This window comes from Monodon monoceros, unplaced genomic scaffold, assembly GCF_005190385.1.
Source record: "Monodon monoceros isolate NGI ecotype Baffin Bay Population unplaced genomic scaffold, NGI_Narwhal_1 Super_Scaffold_2, whole genome shotgun sequence".
NCBI lineage: Eukaryota > Metazoa > Chordata > Mammalia > Artiodactyla > Monodontidae > Monodon > Monodon monoceros.
The window spans coordinates 73,112,293-73,132,940 of NW_021703776.1; the positions used below are offsets into that span (position 1 = coordinate 73,112,293).

Here is a 20,648-nt window from a genome sequence, read left to right on the forward strand (position 1 = left end):
ACATAGAGACCCAAAGAGAATGCATCAGAGAAAGAGATTCACTAAACAGGAATACAGACAGAGAAACAGATCTTAAAAACAAAACTGGGAGAAAAAGAGGGAAACCAAAATAAAGATAGTGAGTGAATTGAAGAGGTGAGAAGGGAAAAAGTTAGCAAGGACAAGACTTTTAAAACTACCTCCTGTGAAGAAGACTTCAGGATGCATAAACCTAATTCTTCCTCATGCTCCCACCATCTCTAGGAGCACTGTGATTCTGAGTCGCTAATAGAGCCCTTCTTTTAGAATCAAGGTTTGATGCCCTAAAATCAGTTATATCAGATCTTCACACCTTTACTTAACCCAGAGAAGTGATGCTAATGATGCCTCTAATAAGGAGGGTGCTATAAAGATGAAGATAATAGTTTTCTCTCTCTTAATGTTGAATTGAGGCAATTGGTGGGTAATTCAGGTGTGCTTTATAAATTCATCACTAAGGTTAACATGTACAGTACAAGGATGAATCAGTGGTATGTTAAAAATCTAATGTATAAAAACAGTTTTATAAAATATTACATTTCAAAATGATTAATTCTAGTACTTGGCAAATTAACTTTAGAACACTTATAAAATTATTTTATTAAGAAACAATTTCTAATATAATTCATAAAATCCAAGTACAGAATGCATCACTATTAGAGTGTAAAATAGATGTAATAATGTATTAATGGTATCCTGGTTCTGCAATACGTTTTTGCTCTCTTTTGCAAACAGGATTTCTTACAAAAGCAAGAATATAAGACACTGGAATATAACTTAACAACTACAGAAGTAGTGATGGAGAATGTAACAGCCTTCTGGGAGGAGGTCAGGTATTTTTTGTTTTTGTTTGTTCTAAATATTTAAGCTTTGCTTGTTTGTGGTTCTGGTTTTCATCCAAATGGGCAATAAAGTTAGCATGATGATAGAACTTATTTTATAGATTAAGAGGTAGAGGCCCAGGAATATTAAATACGATACGCAAGCCTCGTTATTTTTCTCTAAGTCATGTAATTTGTTTCACATAACAAATTAGGAAGTAATACAAAGCTCATAGGTTTTGGAGCCAGATAGAGCAGGGTTTGAATCCTCGTTCTGCCATTTACTATCTGTGTAATCTAGACCAAGTTACTGAACTTTGTGGAGCCTCTTGTTCTTCATCTATAAAATGGGAATATTAATATATACCTTGCAAGTTTGTTGTGAGGATTGACTGAGATAACTTATGGAAAGTATTCAGCATAGTACCATGCACATAATAGTTCCTCACTAAATGCTACCCTCTCTGATCTCAAGTTCCAATCCAATGCAATTTACATACACCAGTCACCATAAAGGTGTATGAGAAATAGACCAATGTATTGTTTTCTACTATTTTTACTTATTTTAATTCACTACTAAAAATTCTGTAGTAAATATTTCTCATGGTCAGAAAAAATATTATCAATGATTTTTCAGCTTCTAAAGAAGTAATATTTGATTATTGAGAATACCTGTTGAGTTCCTCTTTCCTTATCATTTTTTTATGTTGAGTAAACATAGGAGTTATGAAACCAATGTCCCACTTCTACATATTTCACAATATCTTAAATTGGTTTTATTTACATAAGTAACTTGACCTCAAGGGCTTTACTATACTTCATTTTTTTAGACATAGGTAAGAGAATAATTCTTTATCTGCCCAGAAAAATTGGGGAGAGGTGTGTGGATCAGGTTGATTTTACTTCTTTGATTTTAGGAATTTCAAATGCCTTTCTAGGCATGAAGAAAAATAAGAAGTTTGACAGTACTTACAGACAATTGTTTTTCTAATCTCCATTTCACTCTGCTTTCATCTAATAAAATAGGTAGCATGTTTGAGCCCTTACAATCTGCCAGGTACTAGATAAGCACTTTATATATTTTGTCTTATTTCTCATAACATTCCTATGATGAAATCTTAATGTTTCCATTTTGCTGATAAGGGAATGGAGGCTTAGGAAGGTTACAGAACCTGGCTCAGCTCACAGAACAGGCAAGGGCTGAAGTCAGGTTTTGGACCCAAATGTCACAGTCTACCACTCTTTCAGTGAACCTTCCATCTGGCTGTATCCTCATCCTCCAGACTCTGTCAGCTGTCAAATTCTGGACACCCCTTGATGATATTTACCCAGGATAGTGGTGCTTGTTAAATCTCTGCCATCATGTCTGAAACTTCAGCACCCGTATGAGAAATCCTTCCAGTACTGTCCTCAGAACTTACATTTTACAGTTAGTTCAGAAGCTTCCTTTCATGGTCACATGCTGAGCTTGGTGAGCACCTAGACTTACTCCACTTTAGAAATATCACACTCTGGAATCTCTTTCTTAGTTCAGAATTTCCTAACCTTAGCTCTCTCAGTCTCTTCATCCCACCTTTACTGCCTTCAAATTTCATGAAGATTTCTAGGCTCCTTAGTTCTCCCTTTTGGACTACTCCTGGTTTAACCTTCACCAATGACAACACCAGTCACTTCAGTTCTTCTCCCAGCAGCACCCTCAATTCCCTTTTCCTTTCACTGAATCTTTTGCTACAAAACATTCACTTGATATCTTTGACGAAGGAGGTGCTATCTGGGAAAATCATATACCCTAGTCAGTTATAAGTTTTATACAGTTATTGTTTCAACTTCAAATGGGCCTATAAACTTTCTTGGGAAATCTTTTCATTTGTGTTTAGTTAATTTTCTTTACCATTTCTCTAAAAGCTTTTCCAGATTATTAGCACTTTCCTGAAACTCCCAATCTCTCCTAGGTTCTGCTCACCCCCAGCAGATGGCCTTGACTTCTGTAAGATATAGAGAAAATATATAGATGCTATAAAATATGCAGCATCATGTATGAATACTTATAACTTCTTTCTTAACCCTTGGGATTATTTTTTTCTTCTCTTTCTTATCTAAGTGAAAGATGTATGCTTCCTCCTGCCTTTGACTAAACCGTTATCATCTTGTTTCGTCTTCTCAGGACATGGGGCCAGCAATTAGTCTCTCTCTACAAGTTTTAACATCTTTTTTTCAACTGACTCCTTTTCACATTTAAATATTTTCAAGTTAAAAAAATTTCTTTTCTGACTTTTGCCCACCCAGCCTCATCCTCCAAGCTTTATCATTCTGCTTCCTTTTGCCATCAAAGCTGTTCTTACTTCGTCATCTTTTATGACTTTTCCCTGCTGCAATCTGGATTCTGCCCTTACCAATACATTAAAACTTTTCTTTTAAAAATACTTATTTAACTTAGCTTTAGTGAACTACTCTTTCCATGTCATCTTATATTCCGACCATGACTTCTAAGTCTTCCCTGCCTGCCTCTTCAATGGTGATGGGCCACTGTGTCTGCACCTAGGCTTCCTTCTGGCATTTCATACTCTCTGGGTGACTCAGGCTCACCTGACATCAATGTGCTGATGACTCTCAAAGGCAAATCTCTAGCCCCAGTTTCTTTCCTGAACTTCATACATTATTTCCAAATTCCCTGCAAGCTCCTCAGGCACCCACATTTATCACTCCCCAAGCTTCGTAAATCTGCTCCTTCCATTGTCTTCTCCACCCATTTGATGATGTCACCGTTCACCCAGTTATTCAAGAGGCAAGTCCCTGATGAGTTATATATGACTCTTCCCTCACACCACACAAACTGAATAGGTACAATTTCTATTTATGTATTAGGAAGCTGAGCTTTAGGGATTTTAAGTAACTAGAACAAGGTTATACAACTGGTTAGGAGAGAGCCAAAAGGTCAGCCTAGGTTTCTCTGCCTCTAATTAAAAGAAATGGACTAATGCTTTACTGTATACAAAATACTTTCATATATATTACCTCATTTAAAACCCTCAACAACTCAGGAGACTGAAATTCAGAATGTCATGATTTATTACCCAGCTAGTTGAGAAGATGAGACAGAGACTGAAGTAAAGACAAAGGATATCATAATCCTTCCTCTGACAACCACAGGGGACTTGTAAACATGGAACATGTTCAACTTTACTAGGTATCAAATAAAAATAAGATCAATAGTGAGATTCCATTTTCACCTATAAAATAGAAAAAACAGAACAAAACAAAACAAATCCCAAACCAGAAAGCAACAGTGTTGATAATGGTTCCTCAAATCTAGCACTCTCATACCTTAATGGAGGAAAATTTGGAACTACTTAGAATTTTTGCTATACCTTTTGCCCTGGAAATCCCACGTTTGGGAATTTATACTTATATATTAAAAAAAAGAGATTTGCTCCAAGATTTATGGCAAAGTCCATGCATCACAGAATTATTAAGTTAAAAAGAAAACCATATAATGTCAAAAATAGAGAACTATTTATAGTTTATCCATACTCTTGGATACTATCCTGTAACTTAAAATTATATTTAAAAGAATGTTTAATGGTATGTGAAAATATTTATGATTTATTGTAAGTCAGAAAAAGCAGGTCACAAACCTTATGTATAATTTTTCCTTAATGTTGTAAAATATCATATATATGATTATATATATATATATATATGTGAAGGAGTGGAGGGGTATCATTAAAATGTTAAACATGGTTTCTTCTCAGTGGTAGGATTACAGGTGATTATTTTTTTCTTCTTGCTGCTTTCCTCTGTTTACCAAATTTCCTGAAATAAGTGTTTTACTTCTGTACTCAGAAATTAAAGTTATTAGTAAAAACAACCTTCCATTGGTCCAAGGGTTTATTGGATAAAAGTCCTATTTCTAAGCATGGCACATGAGCCTCTTAATAGCCTGCACTGCCCACCTTACCAAGGATACCCTTTGTCATCTTACCATATACATCTCACCTAGCCACTCACCATTCCTGAGATGTATTTTGTTCTTTTAAGCCTAAAATGTGCATGCAGATCCTTCTTCCTGGAACACCTAGACTATTTCTTGCTCTTGTGAAATAACCGCTTACATCCTTCATAGCCTAGTACTGTGTCATTTACTTGGCCAAATTCCAGACTGAGTCAGTTGCTTTCTCTAATGTGCTCCTATAGGACTTGGTGTGAATTTTCAGTTGTAGCACTAAACACATTGCAGTATTAATATCTATCCATATGTTATTCTCCTCTGTGGGATTTTTGAAGTGGTCTTTTAAAAAAATATTTATTTGTTTATTTGGTTGTGCTGGGTCTTAGTTGCGGCACGTGGGATCCTCGGGGATCTTTAGTTGCAGCATGCGGACTCTTAGTTGCCGCAAGCGGGATCTAATTCCCTGACCAGGGATCGAACCCAGGCCCCCTGCATTGGGAGCATGGAGTGTTGACCGCTGGACCACCAGGGAAGTCCCTGAAGTGGTCTTTAATACAGAGGTGATGCTCAAGAAATGTCTATTAGTTAAATAAATGAATAAAGGAATAACAGATGCCTTTGTCTCATTTAAAGACTTTTCATTGCCTACTTCTTAAAAGCTTTGCTTTTAGTTATCTGTTAACTGAAAGGGATGTTAGCCATCCATATCATAAGAATTCAAGCAGTGGTCTTTAAGCTTAATTGCTTATGTATGCCCTAAAATAGTTCTGAAAAACTATGTATATCTGATACATTTTAAGTTGACTTTTCAACTTAAAAACTAATTTTTCAACATAGGTTTAAGTGGTGTCAAAGAATGTAATTCTTGTCTATTGTATATTGTTTTCATATGTTAAATAATTTTTTTCAAAACTTGGGAGCTGCAGTTTCAGTGCAATTTCATGGGAAATAAATGAATTTATGAAGTCAGGTCTCATTGTCAAGCCAATCAGCTAAATGTGACTTGCTTTATGTCAGGAAAGTGTGACTTGACTTTAAAATACAGATAATAATTTGTATTAAATTATTAACTCATTAAAATTAAATAAATAATAAGTTAATTAAAATATCTTATTTCTCAATTCATTTCTGAAATCTGATTCTGAGATGATAAGACACATAGATCGCCATCAGTTTGAAACTTGGGTGAAATAAGATGTTACCTCCTTCAGTATTTCTGGCTTTGCTTTTATGGGATCACCTTTCAGGAGCAAATCATTCTCTTACGGTCCCTTTGTTTGTATTATTGAGCTTTTTACACTCCAGAAAATGCAATGTAACTAAACTTAGGACTAGTGAGAAGGCTGCCTCTTCTGTGTAAAGTGAGGGAAGGACAATTGTGAGCAGGAAGTGGGAAAGAGAAATGACAAACAGCAGGCAAATTCTCAGGCAGACTAACTTTAGGAAGGAGTACTTTTGCATGTTGAGGATGTGGGAATACATTCCGTTAAAACTGTGTGCACTACCTTCCTCCTGATAATCTGTAGTGCTGCTTACTTTGGTTTGAAGACCACTACCCTAAAGCTTTCCATGGGGCAGTATAGAAGCAGGGCACTTTCAAAAGAGAATTCTTTCTCCCAGCTACTCTTACAAAAATGGAATTCATTCAAATCATATGGCAGTATCATCATATTTACACTTAATAATAGCTAATTAAAGAAATGCTTTGAGCTTCTCAGAGGAAGGTACTACCAGCATGATAGAGCAGAAGATCTGGGTTGTAATTCTACTCAGGCCTACTACTTACGTGACTTTAGTTGCTTAACTTCTTTGAGTCATAGCCTACAGCTTTGAAAGAGGATTATAAAATCTACCTCATATATTGTTATTCTACTGAAGATTAAATAATTATGTTTATGTACCCAGCCTATAGGAGAGGATATATATTTATGTGTGTGTATATATTTACATCACACGCGCACATATATATAGATAGATACCTTTATATATGTAGATAGATACCTTAATTAAATTTGGCGGTGAGCAAGAATCTGAGAAATTGAAATTATTATTATAATTTTCAGATGTTTTGGATTATGTGCTCTAGAAATCATGTGCTATCAATTGTGTGCTGTAAAGTATGGGTCATGTGCCATGTGCTTTTCAAACTAATCATACATAATGCAAATAGCTATTGAAAATATCTGAAAAACATGTTTGTTTGTTTTTTTACAGGGATTTGGGAAATTATTTGAGAAAGCAAAACAAAATAATAACAATAGAAAAATTTCCAATGGTGATAACAGCCTCTTCTTCAGTAACTTCTCACTTCTCGGTGCTCCTGTCCTGAAAGATATCAGTTTCAATATAGAAAGAGGACAGTTGTTGGCCGTCGCTGGATCTACTGGAGCAGGCAAGGTAGTCTCATTTATACCTCATTATGAAGATCTTAACTTGACATGATTTTCTCCTTTCTTTTTCTAGTTTGTCTGTAATGTAATAAGGCGTTTTGGAGAAATTCTTACATTGGTATTAGGAGAATACTTGGATATAGAGTTCCTTATAAATTATTCCACTGATAGCATCCTCTAGCCTTTTATTTCTTCCTATTATTTTCAGTGACTTTTTCTTTTATATCTTTATATTTTGGACACTGCTCAGCACAGCGTCATGCACATACAGGATGAGCATTCAATAACTTTACTGAACAAATAAAGCATCCATTTTTACCAGTCTGTGGCACAGACATTTTCTCAGAGCTGGTCCAGGAAAATCATGGCTTAGATTTTACTTCAGTAACTGCATGTAAAAGGTCCCATTTTGTTGACATTAGAATTTTGGAGAATGGACTCAGACTTGCTTATGATTTATTATGAGGAAAAATTATTGAGTTGGGACAGTTTTTTGAAGGCAATACATAGGAATGTTAATTTATTCAGTGCTGGTCAGCCTCAACACCTGCCCCCACCCCAACTAATTATAAACCATGGATATTTGGAGATATATCTGACAAAAATTAATAGGTTAGGAAGCTAAAGGGTCAAAGTTTATTGTCAGAAGAAGACTTTATAGTGATCTTCAAAGACCTGAGTTATTGTTCAGATAATTATAAACACTTGCTGTCTTTATCTAGGAAATAAATTTAAAGGGCATGAAGGAATAAAATCAGGGATAAGAAGGGGCCTCCTGGCTTTGGAATGGGCTACTAAGGATAATAGGTATTTGCTTTGAAAGTCTATTAAAAATAGGTTCTTCATCCCATTTGATTATAATTTTAGCTTTGATGAAAGAAAAGGCAGGAAGGAAGAAAGGGAGGGAGGGAAGAAGGAAGGAGCAGTGCTGCTATAAGATAAAAATGTAAATAAAAATAGAAATACTCCTGAAAGACAGTTATTTATTAATGTCTAATTTAGGAAGAACCATATTTTGAAGAATTTAGTCTGAGACGTGGGAAACAAAATGCCATAGAAAATTTCTAATCATTGAATTTGGTGTTCATAGTGCTGGTGATATACAGTTTGCTTATTTCTCTCTCCAGGTACATTCTCCCACATGAAAAACAGGCCCTTCAATAAAGTAGCTGTAGTTGTGCATTTTCTTCTTAGAAAAATGTGTTTCTTCTTCAAGTGCTACTTTTTCCTTCTATTTCTTGTATAATAATACTAGCAATTATCACTATTAAAAGAAAATGATACCATAGGAGGAGTTGCTAATAAGCAAGTCACAGATGATCTAAACAAGAATGATTGCTTGTGAGCAGACAGTAATAGTATTTCACAGAATTTTTAAAATTAATTTTGTTTAGGTGTTTAAAATTACTTCTTTAAAGGTGTAAACAAATAGCTTTGGGATTACAGGTTACAAGGCTTAACCAGCAATTAAATTTCAGGCAACTCTATTAAGAACTGATGAGCAGATAATTGCTGGCTGGAGTTACAGTTGCATCTTCTGGGAAGTAGACATGAAGATGGAGTCAGATGGAGGCAGTGACCCCTTAGGAATAATTAAACCCCTCTGAGAAACAACTTGGCAACTCAGTCTAGGAGGATGTCCTTTCATAGTATAGGAATGGAGCATTTTATAATCTTATTAGATAAAAGGTCTAACTAAAATATAAGATAGAATAATTGAAAATATTCACATTTCAAGATAAATCCTGCACCACTCAATTTGGTAATTTGTATATCCAAAGCCTTAAAAATAACCAAATAACTTGTCGATTTGTATGACTTATCCTAGTATGTTTGCAGAGATTTTATATATTCATCACAACATAGTTTCAGTAGCCCAAAATTGGGGGAAGCCCTAAATATCTAACAATAGGGGATTGATTTGATAAATTTTGGTGTAGCTATATAATGGCATGTTATTCAGTCAGGCTAAGGGATGTTAAAAAATGACTCTTAAGATACTCTTAAGTGAAGAAAGACAACAGGTTATAAAATAATATGTACATTATGATCTGCATTTTATAAAAGCATATATATGTGTATACTTGTGTCCAGAAGGACATTATGGATCAAGTAGCTATCTCTGAGATTTTGGTTGTATTTTATATCTCTGGAAATCCGGAGATATAAAATACAATAAGGTCAGGTATAAGGATTAGATAAGGAAATGTATAGAAAGCCCTTGATGCAGTACTTGGAACAAAGTACATGCTTAATAAATGGTAGTTGTTTCTACTGTTGTTAAAACTTTGTAGAAAAGCAAGAAAATGCAGATAGAACAAAAAATATCAGGGAAAAAATGCACATTATTCCTAATTTCACCTGTTAGGGATAATCGGGTAAATATTTTGAAATATTTTTCTTCTAGACATTTTCCTATATATATGTGTTTATAAAAACCAAAATAGGATTATTCTCTAATACTGTATTGTAACCAATTTCACTCAGCTAGAAATCAAACACATCACAAAGCTTTATCTGCAGAACACAGTCATTCGCAATGGCTGCGTAGCATTACATGTTTTTGTTGAATATTCAGATTATTGCCAAGTTATTTTTGTATAAATGATGTTGTGATGGCATTCTCTATTATTTGTAAATCGATTGATCTGTATCTTTGTGCATTTCATAATTTTCTAATGATCAGTTTCTAAGACTAGGATTGCAGAGTCAAAGAGTTTACAGATTTTAAAACCTAATTTTTATTGGACTGTTTAATTTTTGAATAAAACACACGTCTTAGTCTCTTAAAAAAACCCAGTAAGGTCAGGTTTAATTTTATCACTCTCCCTTGTTATTAATGTCTAGACTGTAGGGGAACCATGTCTTGTTTGTTTTTATATTCCAAGGACTATCATAGTACCTAGCATGTAATAGGTGCTTGATATAAATTTATTTAATTGAATGTCTTTGGGAAAATGAATTTTGGGGGGGGTTCTAATCTACATTCAATATCTTTCATTTATGAAACTTCCTTGAATTATTTTAATTAAGCAGTATTGGTGTAAGAGTCTACACTCCTGGGTATCCCCAGCTAAAGGCTGGCTTATGGTATCGCCCCCAGGGTGTGGGGATTTTTAGTTCTTCTGTTGTCTACACAACTGAAGCAGGTCTGTGGCCTTGCTGACAACCCCTGACAGCACATAGTCTCTGTCTTCTGCCCTGGCTGGCCTTGCTCTGGAACTCTTAGCTTGCTCTGCTAATAACTGAGCATCAGATGTGTGGAATGGCTGTTGGCTTCTGTTTTTGCTTACTTTTTAAATAAAATACAAAGTCTGCCAAGTTTTATCAATATTTGGTATTTTATATTTATATTATATTCAATGATGTTTACATTTAACTTCATATCTCTCAAAATACCAAAATATTGATAAATGTTTATATTGATAAATATTATATATTTATCTATATAAGTTTATATAAATAAATATTGTTAAATATATATTTAACCTTTGTATTTAATATATACAAACCTATATTTAACCTGTATATTGTGTGCATATATATGTATACATATATATGTATATATACACATATAATATATGCCTACACATATATATTTATATATTATATATATAGATATGTAATCCATATATAATCAGATCCATTCCATTGTTGGGATTTATAAAGCTGTTCTATATGAAAATAACACTTCTAGTTTTAATTTTTATATAGAAGAATTTTATGTAGAAATAAGGAATTTTGGAATTTTTTTCCCTATACAATAAGAATTTTAAAATTTACTGAACTAGATATCACAAAGATGTCTGTCTCTTGTCCCTCCTTTCTTCCTAATATATTTTAGGTGATATTATTATTTATTAAAATTAAAAATTAAAAATTCTGGAAAATTAAAATGTATAAAAAGTTGAAAATTTTCCCTCTCACTTCTGTTTCTCCTCGGCTTATTTTCCACTTTCCACCGTTTCTCCCAACCCAGGCAGCTACTCTTGTTAATTTTTTGAATGTATATATATTATATATATCGCTGTATAGTATTTTATTGTTTGGATAGAGGCCTGTAATGTAATGAGTCACCTATCGATTGACATTTGGGTTATTTCCAGTGCTTAACTAACACAAAGAATGACGCTATGACTAATCTTGCATATATGCCATTTAGCATGTCTACAAGTATTTCTGCAAGGTAGCTTCCTAGAAATGGTAAAGCATTTGTATATCTGTCAAACTTCCTGAAGGTTGCATCGATTTATTCACGTGCCATACAGTCCATATAAGATTGCAGATTTATTACCCCACAGCATCCCCAGCAGACGGCATCTAATTTTTTAATTATTTCCAGTCTCATTGGGTGAAGTCGTATGTCAGTGTTTTTTTCAATTTGCACTTATGAATAAAGTACAGTATCTTGTCATATATTTAAAGGCCACTTCTATTTTAATTTTTGGTAAAATATCTGTTTGTATACTTTGCACAATTTTCTAATGAGATGTTAGTGTTTTTCCTTTTGATTTTAAGATCACTTAAGAGGGAAATTATTCCTTTGAGTGATATAACTTGCAAATATTTACTTCAGTTTGACATTCTTTCCTTTCGTTTTCTGTGCACAAGATTTTTTTTAATGTGATTTAATTTATCTTTTATAGCTTCTGGATTTTGAGTCATAGAAAGGCTTTCTTACTCCATTTTTCTTTCTGTTTTTTTTTAATTTAGGCATCCTTCAATGTTTTCTTCAAGTATTTTATGGTCTTATTTTTATACTTATTCTTTGGCCTGTTTGGAGTTCATCATGCATATGGTGTGATATATGGCTACAGTTCTTTTGTTTGACCTCCAGTTGGCTGTTCAGTTGTTCAGCACCATATACTGAATAGTCTATTTTTCTCCACTGATTTTAGATGACATCTTTATCAAACACTAGTTCTTTTATGCATTTGGATTTGTTTGTGTAGTTTTAATTCACTTCCATTGGTTTCTATATTTATGTACCAGTAATTCACTGTTTAAAGTTATTGAGCCCCTCTAATTTAATGTAATGTATCATATCATTAAATTATTGAGTAAAATTCAATATCATTTAGCAATTATATTGAGTAGGTACTTTGTGCCAGGTACCATTCTAGGCCCTGAGGATATAGTAGTGAACAAAACCCACAACATACCCTCTTCCTCAACCCAAGAGGCTCACATTCTAGTGGGAGATATACATATATGTGTGTGTGTGTGTGTGTGTGTGTGTGTGTGTATGTCATATGATAGTAAATGCTATGAAGATAAAACAGAAAGGAAGATTGGTGATAGCGGTGTGATTTTAAGCAGTGGAGATAGAGAAGGCCTCATTGAAAGGTAACATTTGAGCAAAAACTTGAAGGAGGTGAGAGATTAGGTCATGTGGCTCTCTGGGGAAGTCTTCCAGGTAAGGGGTGGAGCAAACCTGTGAAATGGGACTGTGTCTGTCTAGTTCACACAACAGCAAGGAGGTCAGTGGGGTTGGCACAGTGAGCCATGGAGAATAGAGCTGTCAGAGAAGTAACGGGAGCCACACCATTACTTGGGACCTTGTAAAAAGGCTCTGAGGGACTTACAAAGGGCCTTGTGAGGAGTTAGGCTTTTGTTCTGAAGACATTAGAAACCTTTGGAGGGTTTTCAGTAGAAAAGTAACATGATCAGACTTACATTTTGACAGGGCCACTTTGAGAATAGATTATAGGAAGACAAGGGCAGAGCAAAGAGATAAGTTAGAAGGCTATTGTATTTATTCTGGCAAGAGGTGATATTAGCTTAATCCAGGTAGTAGTGGAAGAAGCCCCCAGGTTCTGAACATGTTTCCAAGAAAGGTACAACGGCATTAGATAGATTGAACAAGGCATATGAGAAAATAAATGAGCCGTCAATAAATGTCAGCTGTTACTAATCTTTCCCTGACCTCTTCCAAACCCATCCCAACAATCTGAATTAGGTGCCCCATCTCTGTGAGCCTCTATTGTAGCATTTATCACACACCATTGTAATTGTCTCTTTTATTCCTCTTTGTTTTATTCCTGTTCGTATCTTTTGTGCATAGCAGTATACCTAGAACAGGAAGTGCTTAAGCTTTTTTGAATTGAATAAATGAGTATAGAGCCTTTAAAAATTAGAGTAGCTACTCCTGCTTAGGGTGACAGTTGGAGGCACGTGCATCCTGAGAGTGATTTGTTCAAGTGATTTAACGTAATAACAATGGGTTTATTTCCAGACTTCACTTCTCATGATGATTATGGGAGAACTGGAGCCTTCAGAGGGTAAAATTAAGCACAGTGGAAGAATTTCATTCTGCTCTCAGTTTTCCTGGATCATGCCTGGCACCATTAAAGATAACATCATCTTTGGTGTTTCCTATGATGAGTATAGATATAGGAGCGTCATCAAAGCATGCCAACTAGAAGAGGTAAGTAATTATGCGAAAAATATCTGATTATGCATATGAAACCTTCCAACTAGATATTTAACTTTTTACTGAATCAATCTGTATATATTAATCACATTTCCACAATGGGTAAACTGTGAGTAAATTAATTAATAAAATATATGACCCCTGCTGTAAGAAGCTTGCAGAAACATAAAGAAATTACAATTTATTTTTTAAATGGTGGTCTGGTTTGGTTACAATAAAAACTCTATGAATGGTAAGAATTTTGTACACTTATTAGTGAGACAGATGTCCTCCATGGACATTTATATAGCATATATTTTTTAAAAGGTACTTCAAAATTCATAAGAGGATTTTAATTATTTTAATAACACCATAGCCTAATGAAACAAACATTGACCGCCAGTAGGGAATCGGCGATTAACTTGTGATTATATCTCATCCTTTGGCCTTGAACATGTAACCATACAACTTTTAGTGACTAATTCTCTGAAATAGAGGCAAAATTACGATGAATCACTTCGTGGCAATATCGAGGAATGAGCTAATCATCTGGAAATACAGAAAGCATTCCAAGTGAAGTCAGTACATGGATCTTGTACTATTCAGTACATAAATTGCATAATAAAGGGTTCAATAATTATCGATGTTAATGGTAGGGAATATATCATTATGAGGTTTATCAGCAGGGAAAATATCACATTATGAGGTTTATCAGTAGTATTGCCTGAATAGTGATCTTGATTCAAAATCACTATCCTTGGTAAATGGCATTTGACAGTAGTAGATTCCTTTAAATCAACTTTTATGAAAAAAATTGCAGTGGAATAAAATGAAGCTTAAAATGCAGTGCAAGAAAAATAGAAAAAAGGCTAATTGTGGATTAGATAGAAACTGCAGTCCTTACAAAAGAGGGCTACATCCTTGAACAAATGGCTTTTTATGTATATACTGACTCATTCAACAGTAGTTTTTAAAAGCTCCATTCTCTTATTTTTCATACACTCTGAAAGCATAATAAAAATGAAAACTATCCTGAAAAATACTGGATTTACCTTGAAGAAAATATTCTTCATTCCTCAAAAGTTCTTCTTCCAGGGATAGTGTTTACAACCTAGAGGTTGGAACACTCATTAAATTTGTTATAAAGAATCTGCGTGTTTCTAGAGAATACAGATATTTGTCTAGGAGGGGGCTAGGATGTAGGACTGACAGTGAGTGCCCTGCAAGATAAATCATGGGCTCTATTTGTTTATTAGTGGCAAGGTGTTGGCAGGTTTCTGGTAGGTTTTATTTTTTGCTTTGAATATATCTTTTCCCATAGAAATGTTTTTATAAATAGTGTCTTGATTCCCCCAAGTAAACCTGTGAAAGTATATTTAACCCAAATATGGCATAGCTATATTAGTAGTAGTAAATTCAGAGGTATAGGTACCTAATTCATAGAATGAGCATTTACTATCTTCTGAATACTGTGCTAGGTCCTGAGAATGCCAAGTAGAATAAGATGTGGTCTATTTTCTAAAGAGTGCATAGTAAGTAAAGTGACCTGTATTTTAATGAATGGTTGTATGGTATGTGAATTATATCTTGATAAAACTGCTAAAATAATGAAGGAAAGAGGATAAGAATAAAAACATATTATTCCTTTTTTTTCTGATTCCATGGCCAGCCTTAAAATTATTTTTAAAGTGTATAATACTTTTTTTTTTTAGTATATTCGCAAGGTTGTACAACCATCACATTTTCAACTCCTCTAAAAGAAATCCTGGTTAGCAATCAATTTACATTCTCTCATACCTAACTCGTCCACCCAGCCCTAAGCAAACTTTTGTCTTTAAAATATTCCTATTCTAGATATTTCACATAATTAGAATCATACAATATATGGTTTTCTGTGCCTAAATGAACTTTTAAACTATAAAAAAACAGGGAGTCTTAATTTTGAAAACATTTATTGAGACTTGCTGTATTTTATGAAGATATTAATAGAGCAAGATCTATATACTGCGGAAGTTCGTGGGCCAGTAGGGAAAAAAAAATCAATAAAGAATGTAATGGTTGCTCTAATAGGAAGAAAAGAGACATTTCTATAGGAGTAAAAGGATGAAGCTGAGTCTGCTAATGTAAGGAATAATCTCCAGAGGAGGCACAAGGCTGATGTCCTCTGATGGAATGATTCCCTGTGGAATTCTAATGGTGACAAGAGTGAAACTTACGGCGTTGGAGGAATTTTTTTTGATTAAGAACATTAGAGCTGCCAATAAAGTAGAGATTAGGTTGATATGAAGAAGTGAAGATTGATGAGTGATGTTCCCTGGATTGTTGAGAAAATTAAATGAGATAAATAGAAGGTGCCTAACACAACATCTGGTACAAATTAGCCATTCAGTAAACAGTAGCTCATTTCTGTTTCCTTTGGAGGTGGAGAATACTGCTAGAGAGCATGACGTAAGATAAATGTGTCTGAGAGCCTGTTCTTGTTACTGAGTACTGTGGAAACAAGGTGGGGTTTGGCGTAATTGAAGACAACCATGAAAAATCATCAATATCAATTTTGATGCTGACAAAAGCAGTTGTAAGAGAAAATTATAAAAGTGGTCATCTATAGCTGGTCTACATGACCCAATCAACAAAAGTTGGAGTGTTCTGTGGGAGAAAACAGTTGGCATATGATCCTGAAGGTCTGGCATGTAGGCATATTGGTTCCATGCTCCAGAAATGGCCACGGGGTTGGGAGGTGCTTCTAGTTTCTCTGTCCTTTTCAGACACCACAACATGACTTCTGTGATTACCAGACACTGTTCACTGTGGTGGAGGCAGGGTGGGTACAAAATGAAAACTTTATTATTCCTTTACTCAAAGAAAACATATGCAAAGAGACCATTTCAATACAATATAGCAAGCGTTGGGCTAGAAGTACTCTCAGGCACTACAGAAGCCCAGTTGAGGGAGCTTCTCAGGGAGGCTTTCTCTAAAAACAGACACCTTGAAGGATAAGTAAAAATGGAAAATATATTCTGGATAGAGGAAACTGCATGAGCAGAAAAACCAGACATGAAACCACTTGGTTTGTGCAGGGAACCACAAGCATCTTGATAGAACGAGAGTATTATTGGGGGACAGTGAGTGGGGAGGAATGAAGCCGGAGTGCCATGTCTTGGGAGCCTTGAAAACCAGTCTTAGGAATTTGGTCTTGGAGAGCTTTAATCAGGGAAGTGATGTAATCAGCTTTGCAATTTACATATATCTCTTTGGCTGTGATATGAGAAGCAGAATTAAGGTGGATGTGATTCGACCTTTGTGGACTAGCAGAAAGAACAGAGATTTTGAAACCTAATAGAGCTGGGCTACTGAAGAAAGTTACTTAACCTTGCTGTATACTGAGTTTTATCCTCTGCAATATAAGGATAATATTACCTATTTTATAGGGTTTTGTGGATTCTTCTGGCGCATAGAAAGTACTTAATAAATAAAACAGTGATTATTATTATTAGTAGTAGTAGTATTTGCTATTCTGATTAGAAGGAGGAAGACTAATAGGAAGCTATTTCAGTAATCCAGATAATGTCAATGATGGACAAGAAGAGACTAAAGTATCAGAGTAATTATGAGAAGATAAGGAATCCCTTATTTGTGTACTATTCAATATTTGCATCCTTAGGAAAGGGCATCAGGAAAAATGAGCCTTTGGGAAAAAGTGAATATTTTTTTCCTTAAGAAATTAGAAGAGAAATTGGTTTAGGATTAAGGATTCCTTACATAACAGGAACTGGAAAGAGGTACAGGTAGAGATGCTATGGGTTTAGAAAAGAAGGATGTGGAGGTCAGTTAAGATGTCTGATCTTAAGATGACTAAGATGTCTGATCAAGCAGAGGGATCACAGGTATTGCTAACAAAGTACCAGTGGAGGACACCACTAGATGGGTTTTAATAATGATGATGTTCTTTGTTTTTTTATTGTACAATTCACTCTTCATCCTCTTTGCCTTAAAAGAGCAAATAGAACACTTAGTTTTTTATTTTTAATAGTCCCTGAGTCCCTGCTCCTTTCTGTCCTGCTGACTTTTGCAACTGACTTAGGTCTTCCTAGTCATCTTATGATAGGCAAAAACATCCAGCCTCTCCTAAATTCCTGTACTTTAAACTGGCAAATGCAGTCAGTACAATGAGTACATTAGTATATGATTTTCTCTTCTCTTTGCTTAATGTCTCCTGTATGCTGTTATCTATCCAACTACATGGTAAATTCCCTGAGAATAGTGATTCTAAAAATTTTATTTTGGGATATTCCACCAAGCACATTGATAGGGAGAAGGATAAATTCTTGTTGGATGACTGTTTCAGAAATATTTTGAAGTAGGCATGTCAGTTGCAAGAATTTTGCTCAGAAAATGTTCTTTTCTGAGCCTCACAGTCTCAGAGTTTGAGGAGACAATTATACAACAGCAAGTTTTTGCTGAGAGTGACAAATAAAAATAATTAAAAGTGCTAGACTATCCTGACAGTCAAAATCAAGTTTCCCCTATTTTCAGTGACTTTAGAGTTACCGATTTTTGTTGTTGTTAAACAACTGTTCCCGCCTTTGAAAGAGGCCAGTGAGAACCTTCCAAAATGAAGGTTTTATTTTTTTAAGCATTTGGTGGAGGAGTTTTGAGCACAGGAACACAAAATACCTACAGAATCCTTGAGGGTTAACAGCTGGTGTCAGCCCAACACTCCCTCGGCGTGTTCTCTCTGTGGCCCCTATCACCAAATACAAACATTCATGATTCAACAGGTTTTCGTTTTGACTGCCAAAGCTGATCTGTTTCTTAATGTACTACATCTAGACTTGGGACTGTAGATGAGGCGGAATATTTTCTTCCTCATTTTTGTGTTTTTATTCAACTTTGATATCTACAAAGCACTTGAGTGTGTAATGATGCCTGGTGTCATAGGAGTAGGCAGGTAGGTGCAAATTTGCTTCGATACGAAAAAGCATACACAACATTGTTCACATAGTTTTCTGATTTCAGTCTGTGGTTGAAAACTATTCAGCCAGTGGGATTGAGTGAAGACTTCATCACAGGGAAGAGCATGGAGACAGTGCTATGCTGATAGAATAAATTGTAACAAGCAGACACGAGTAAGCAAGTCCTGTTCAGACTCTTCACCTTTAGGTCTCCTCTTTCAGGAACTTCTCCATGTCTTGTTTATATGTCCTACTTTGGATCTAGATTATAGTAGAATGGATTTCTAGACAAATTAATAGTTAATTCTTAAAAATACCATTTTGTATCCTTGTGCCCGTTAACTTCTCCTCCAATTTTTTCTTTCCACGTTCCCAAACTACCCTTAGAATCCTCCTATTTGTGACTTTTGTAACCAGCACTGAAGATTTTACTAGCTCAAAAAGAGGAATTAATATAATTGGGCCCCCATTAATTTACTTATCCCGTAAGGAGATTATAATCATATTTTGTCATTGAAAGAGTGACAGGTTGCACTGTCCTCTTGCCTTTTAAAACTTTCAAGAATACCGCTCCTTTGCCATTCTCCAATATCTTATCCTATGACACTGTCTCACAACTGACAGCAACAGATCCCAGGCAGGCTAGTGTTTGGGTACCAAGTAATTGGACTGTCTTTCTTCAGTGACTCACTCTCTTGTAAAAGGACCTGGTTTGGAGCCGTAATTGGCTTTTGTAACAGTGCATGGTGGGAGGTGGGGTGGGGGATGTGAGAAGAGGTCCGAGGCTTAGGATATGTAATTGGTTTCCACAAAGCTGTTGCAGTCCTTCTGTAACCACAAAATGGTCGTCATTAGGTAAATATTTGTCATGGCCATTCATTATACACATTGTAATAAAAATATTTACTGTGTAAGTTGAAGAAGTAAAATCTGTTTGTGTTTTCTATTCCACTAGACAGTTTTCATATTTAGTCACTAGAAGAAAAAAACATTGGGAGGGAACTTGGCAAGAAATTACTAAGAGAAAGAAATCTTGGGAGGGAAACTGGCAAGAAGTATGAAAAACTTGGGAGGGAAGTAAGCAAAGAAATGAGTTAACAACTGTTCTGGAAAATAAATTCCATCATGCAGATACCACAAGACTAACTGAATTTGACCCCTGGATCTTCAGATCTGGCCAAAACTCACCTGCACTGAACAGACTTAACCTTTGGGTGGTCAATCCACCGTTGTAGGAGAATTCAGGAATGTTCAGTTGAGAGATCTGTAAATAAAAAATGGCCACACAAATTAACATTTGCATTCAATAGTAGCCAAGATATAATAGACCTCCAAAACAGATATTCGAAACACACTGAACTATGTCCCCTAAACCAGAATAAACCACACTAAGTGACTGTACCTTGAACCACCTGTCATTTTCTACTGATAGGTAATTAAGTTTGAAAGCACTCCCATTTATTTATTGTAATATGAAGCAACTACATTTATTTAATAAAACTGTGGAACCAAACAGGAACACCATAGCGTTTCCTGAACTAGACTATTATTTCACTTCATTTGAACCCTGGAACTTAAAAATAAATACTAGCTAACATCCACTGGGAGGGCGTAAGTCAGCATTGCTCTGCTAAGCATTTTTGCGCGCATTGGTCCATTGAATTCTAACTTTCTAGTTATCTAGTGACCACTTTCCCTAGAGTTTGCAATCAAAATGAAAATGTGCTGAATTCTAAAAGTGTGAACTAGGGTTTAGCAATTAAGATTGCAATTCTGGAACTAATTATTAGCTTAAACAAATGGGAGTTCTTACATCTCTAAAACCTGAATAACCCTAAGACTGCCCCTCTTCCTAAGACGTGGGCAGATCAACAGAACAGTAGTATGAAAGTTGAATTATAACTGTCTGGGACCAAGCTATCTCATGAATTGATAATGAAATTAAGATATTTAAGCCAGGCCTTCATATTAAAAAACAAAACATCATTAAGTTTTCCAAAGGTCAAAGCCATGCTGTATCATTATATATAGGCCTGATGATGTTTCATCCCTTTTGAAGAACTGGGATACTGGACCCCACACTCTTGGAATTTTCCATTTTGTAAT

At 35.1% G+C, this 20,648-nt stretch overlaps 1 protein-coding gene across 1 annotated transcript in view; it reads left to right on the forward strand.

Moving 5' to 3' along the window:
- CFTR (CF transmembrane conductance regulator) overlaps nucleotides 1–20,648 on the forward strand; it is a 195,529-nt gene that overhangs the window by 65,897 nt on the left and 108,984 nt on the right. Inside the window, exons 9-11 of the mRNA XM_029234325.1 lie at nucleotides 754–846; nucleotides 7,003–7,185; nucleotides 13,414–13,605. Of these exons, the coding sequence (XP_029090158.1) occupies nucleotides 754–846; nucleotides 7,003–7,185; nucleotides 13,414–13,605 (468 nt within the window). The remainder of the gene's footprint in view (nucleotides 1–753; nucleotides 847–7,002; nucleotides 7,186–13,413; nucleotides 13,606–20,648) is intronic.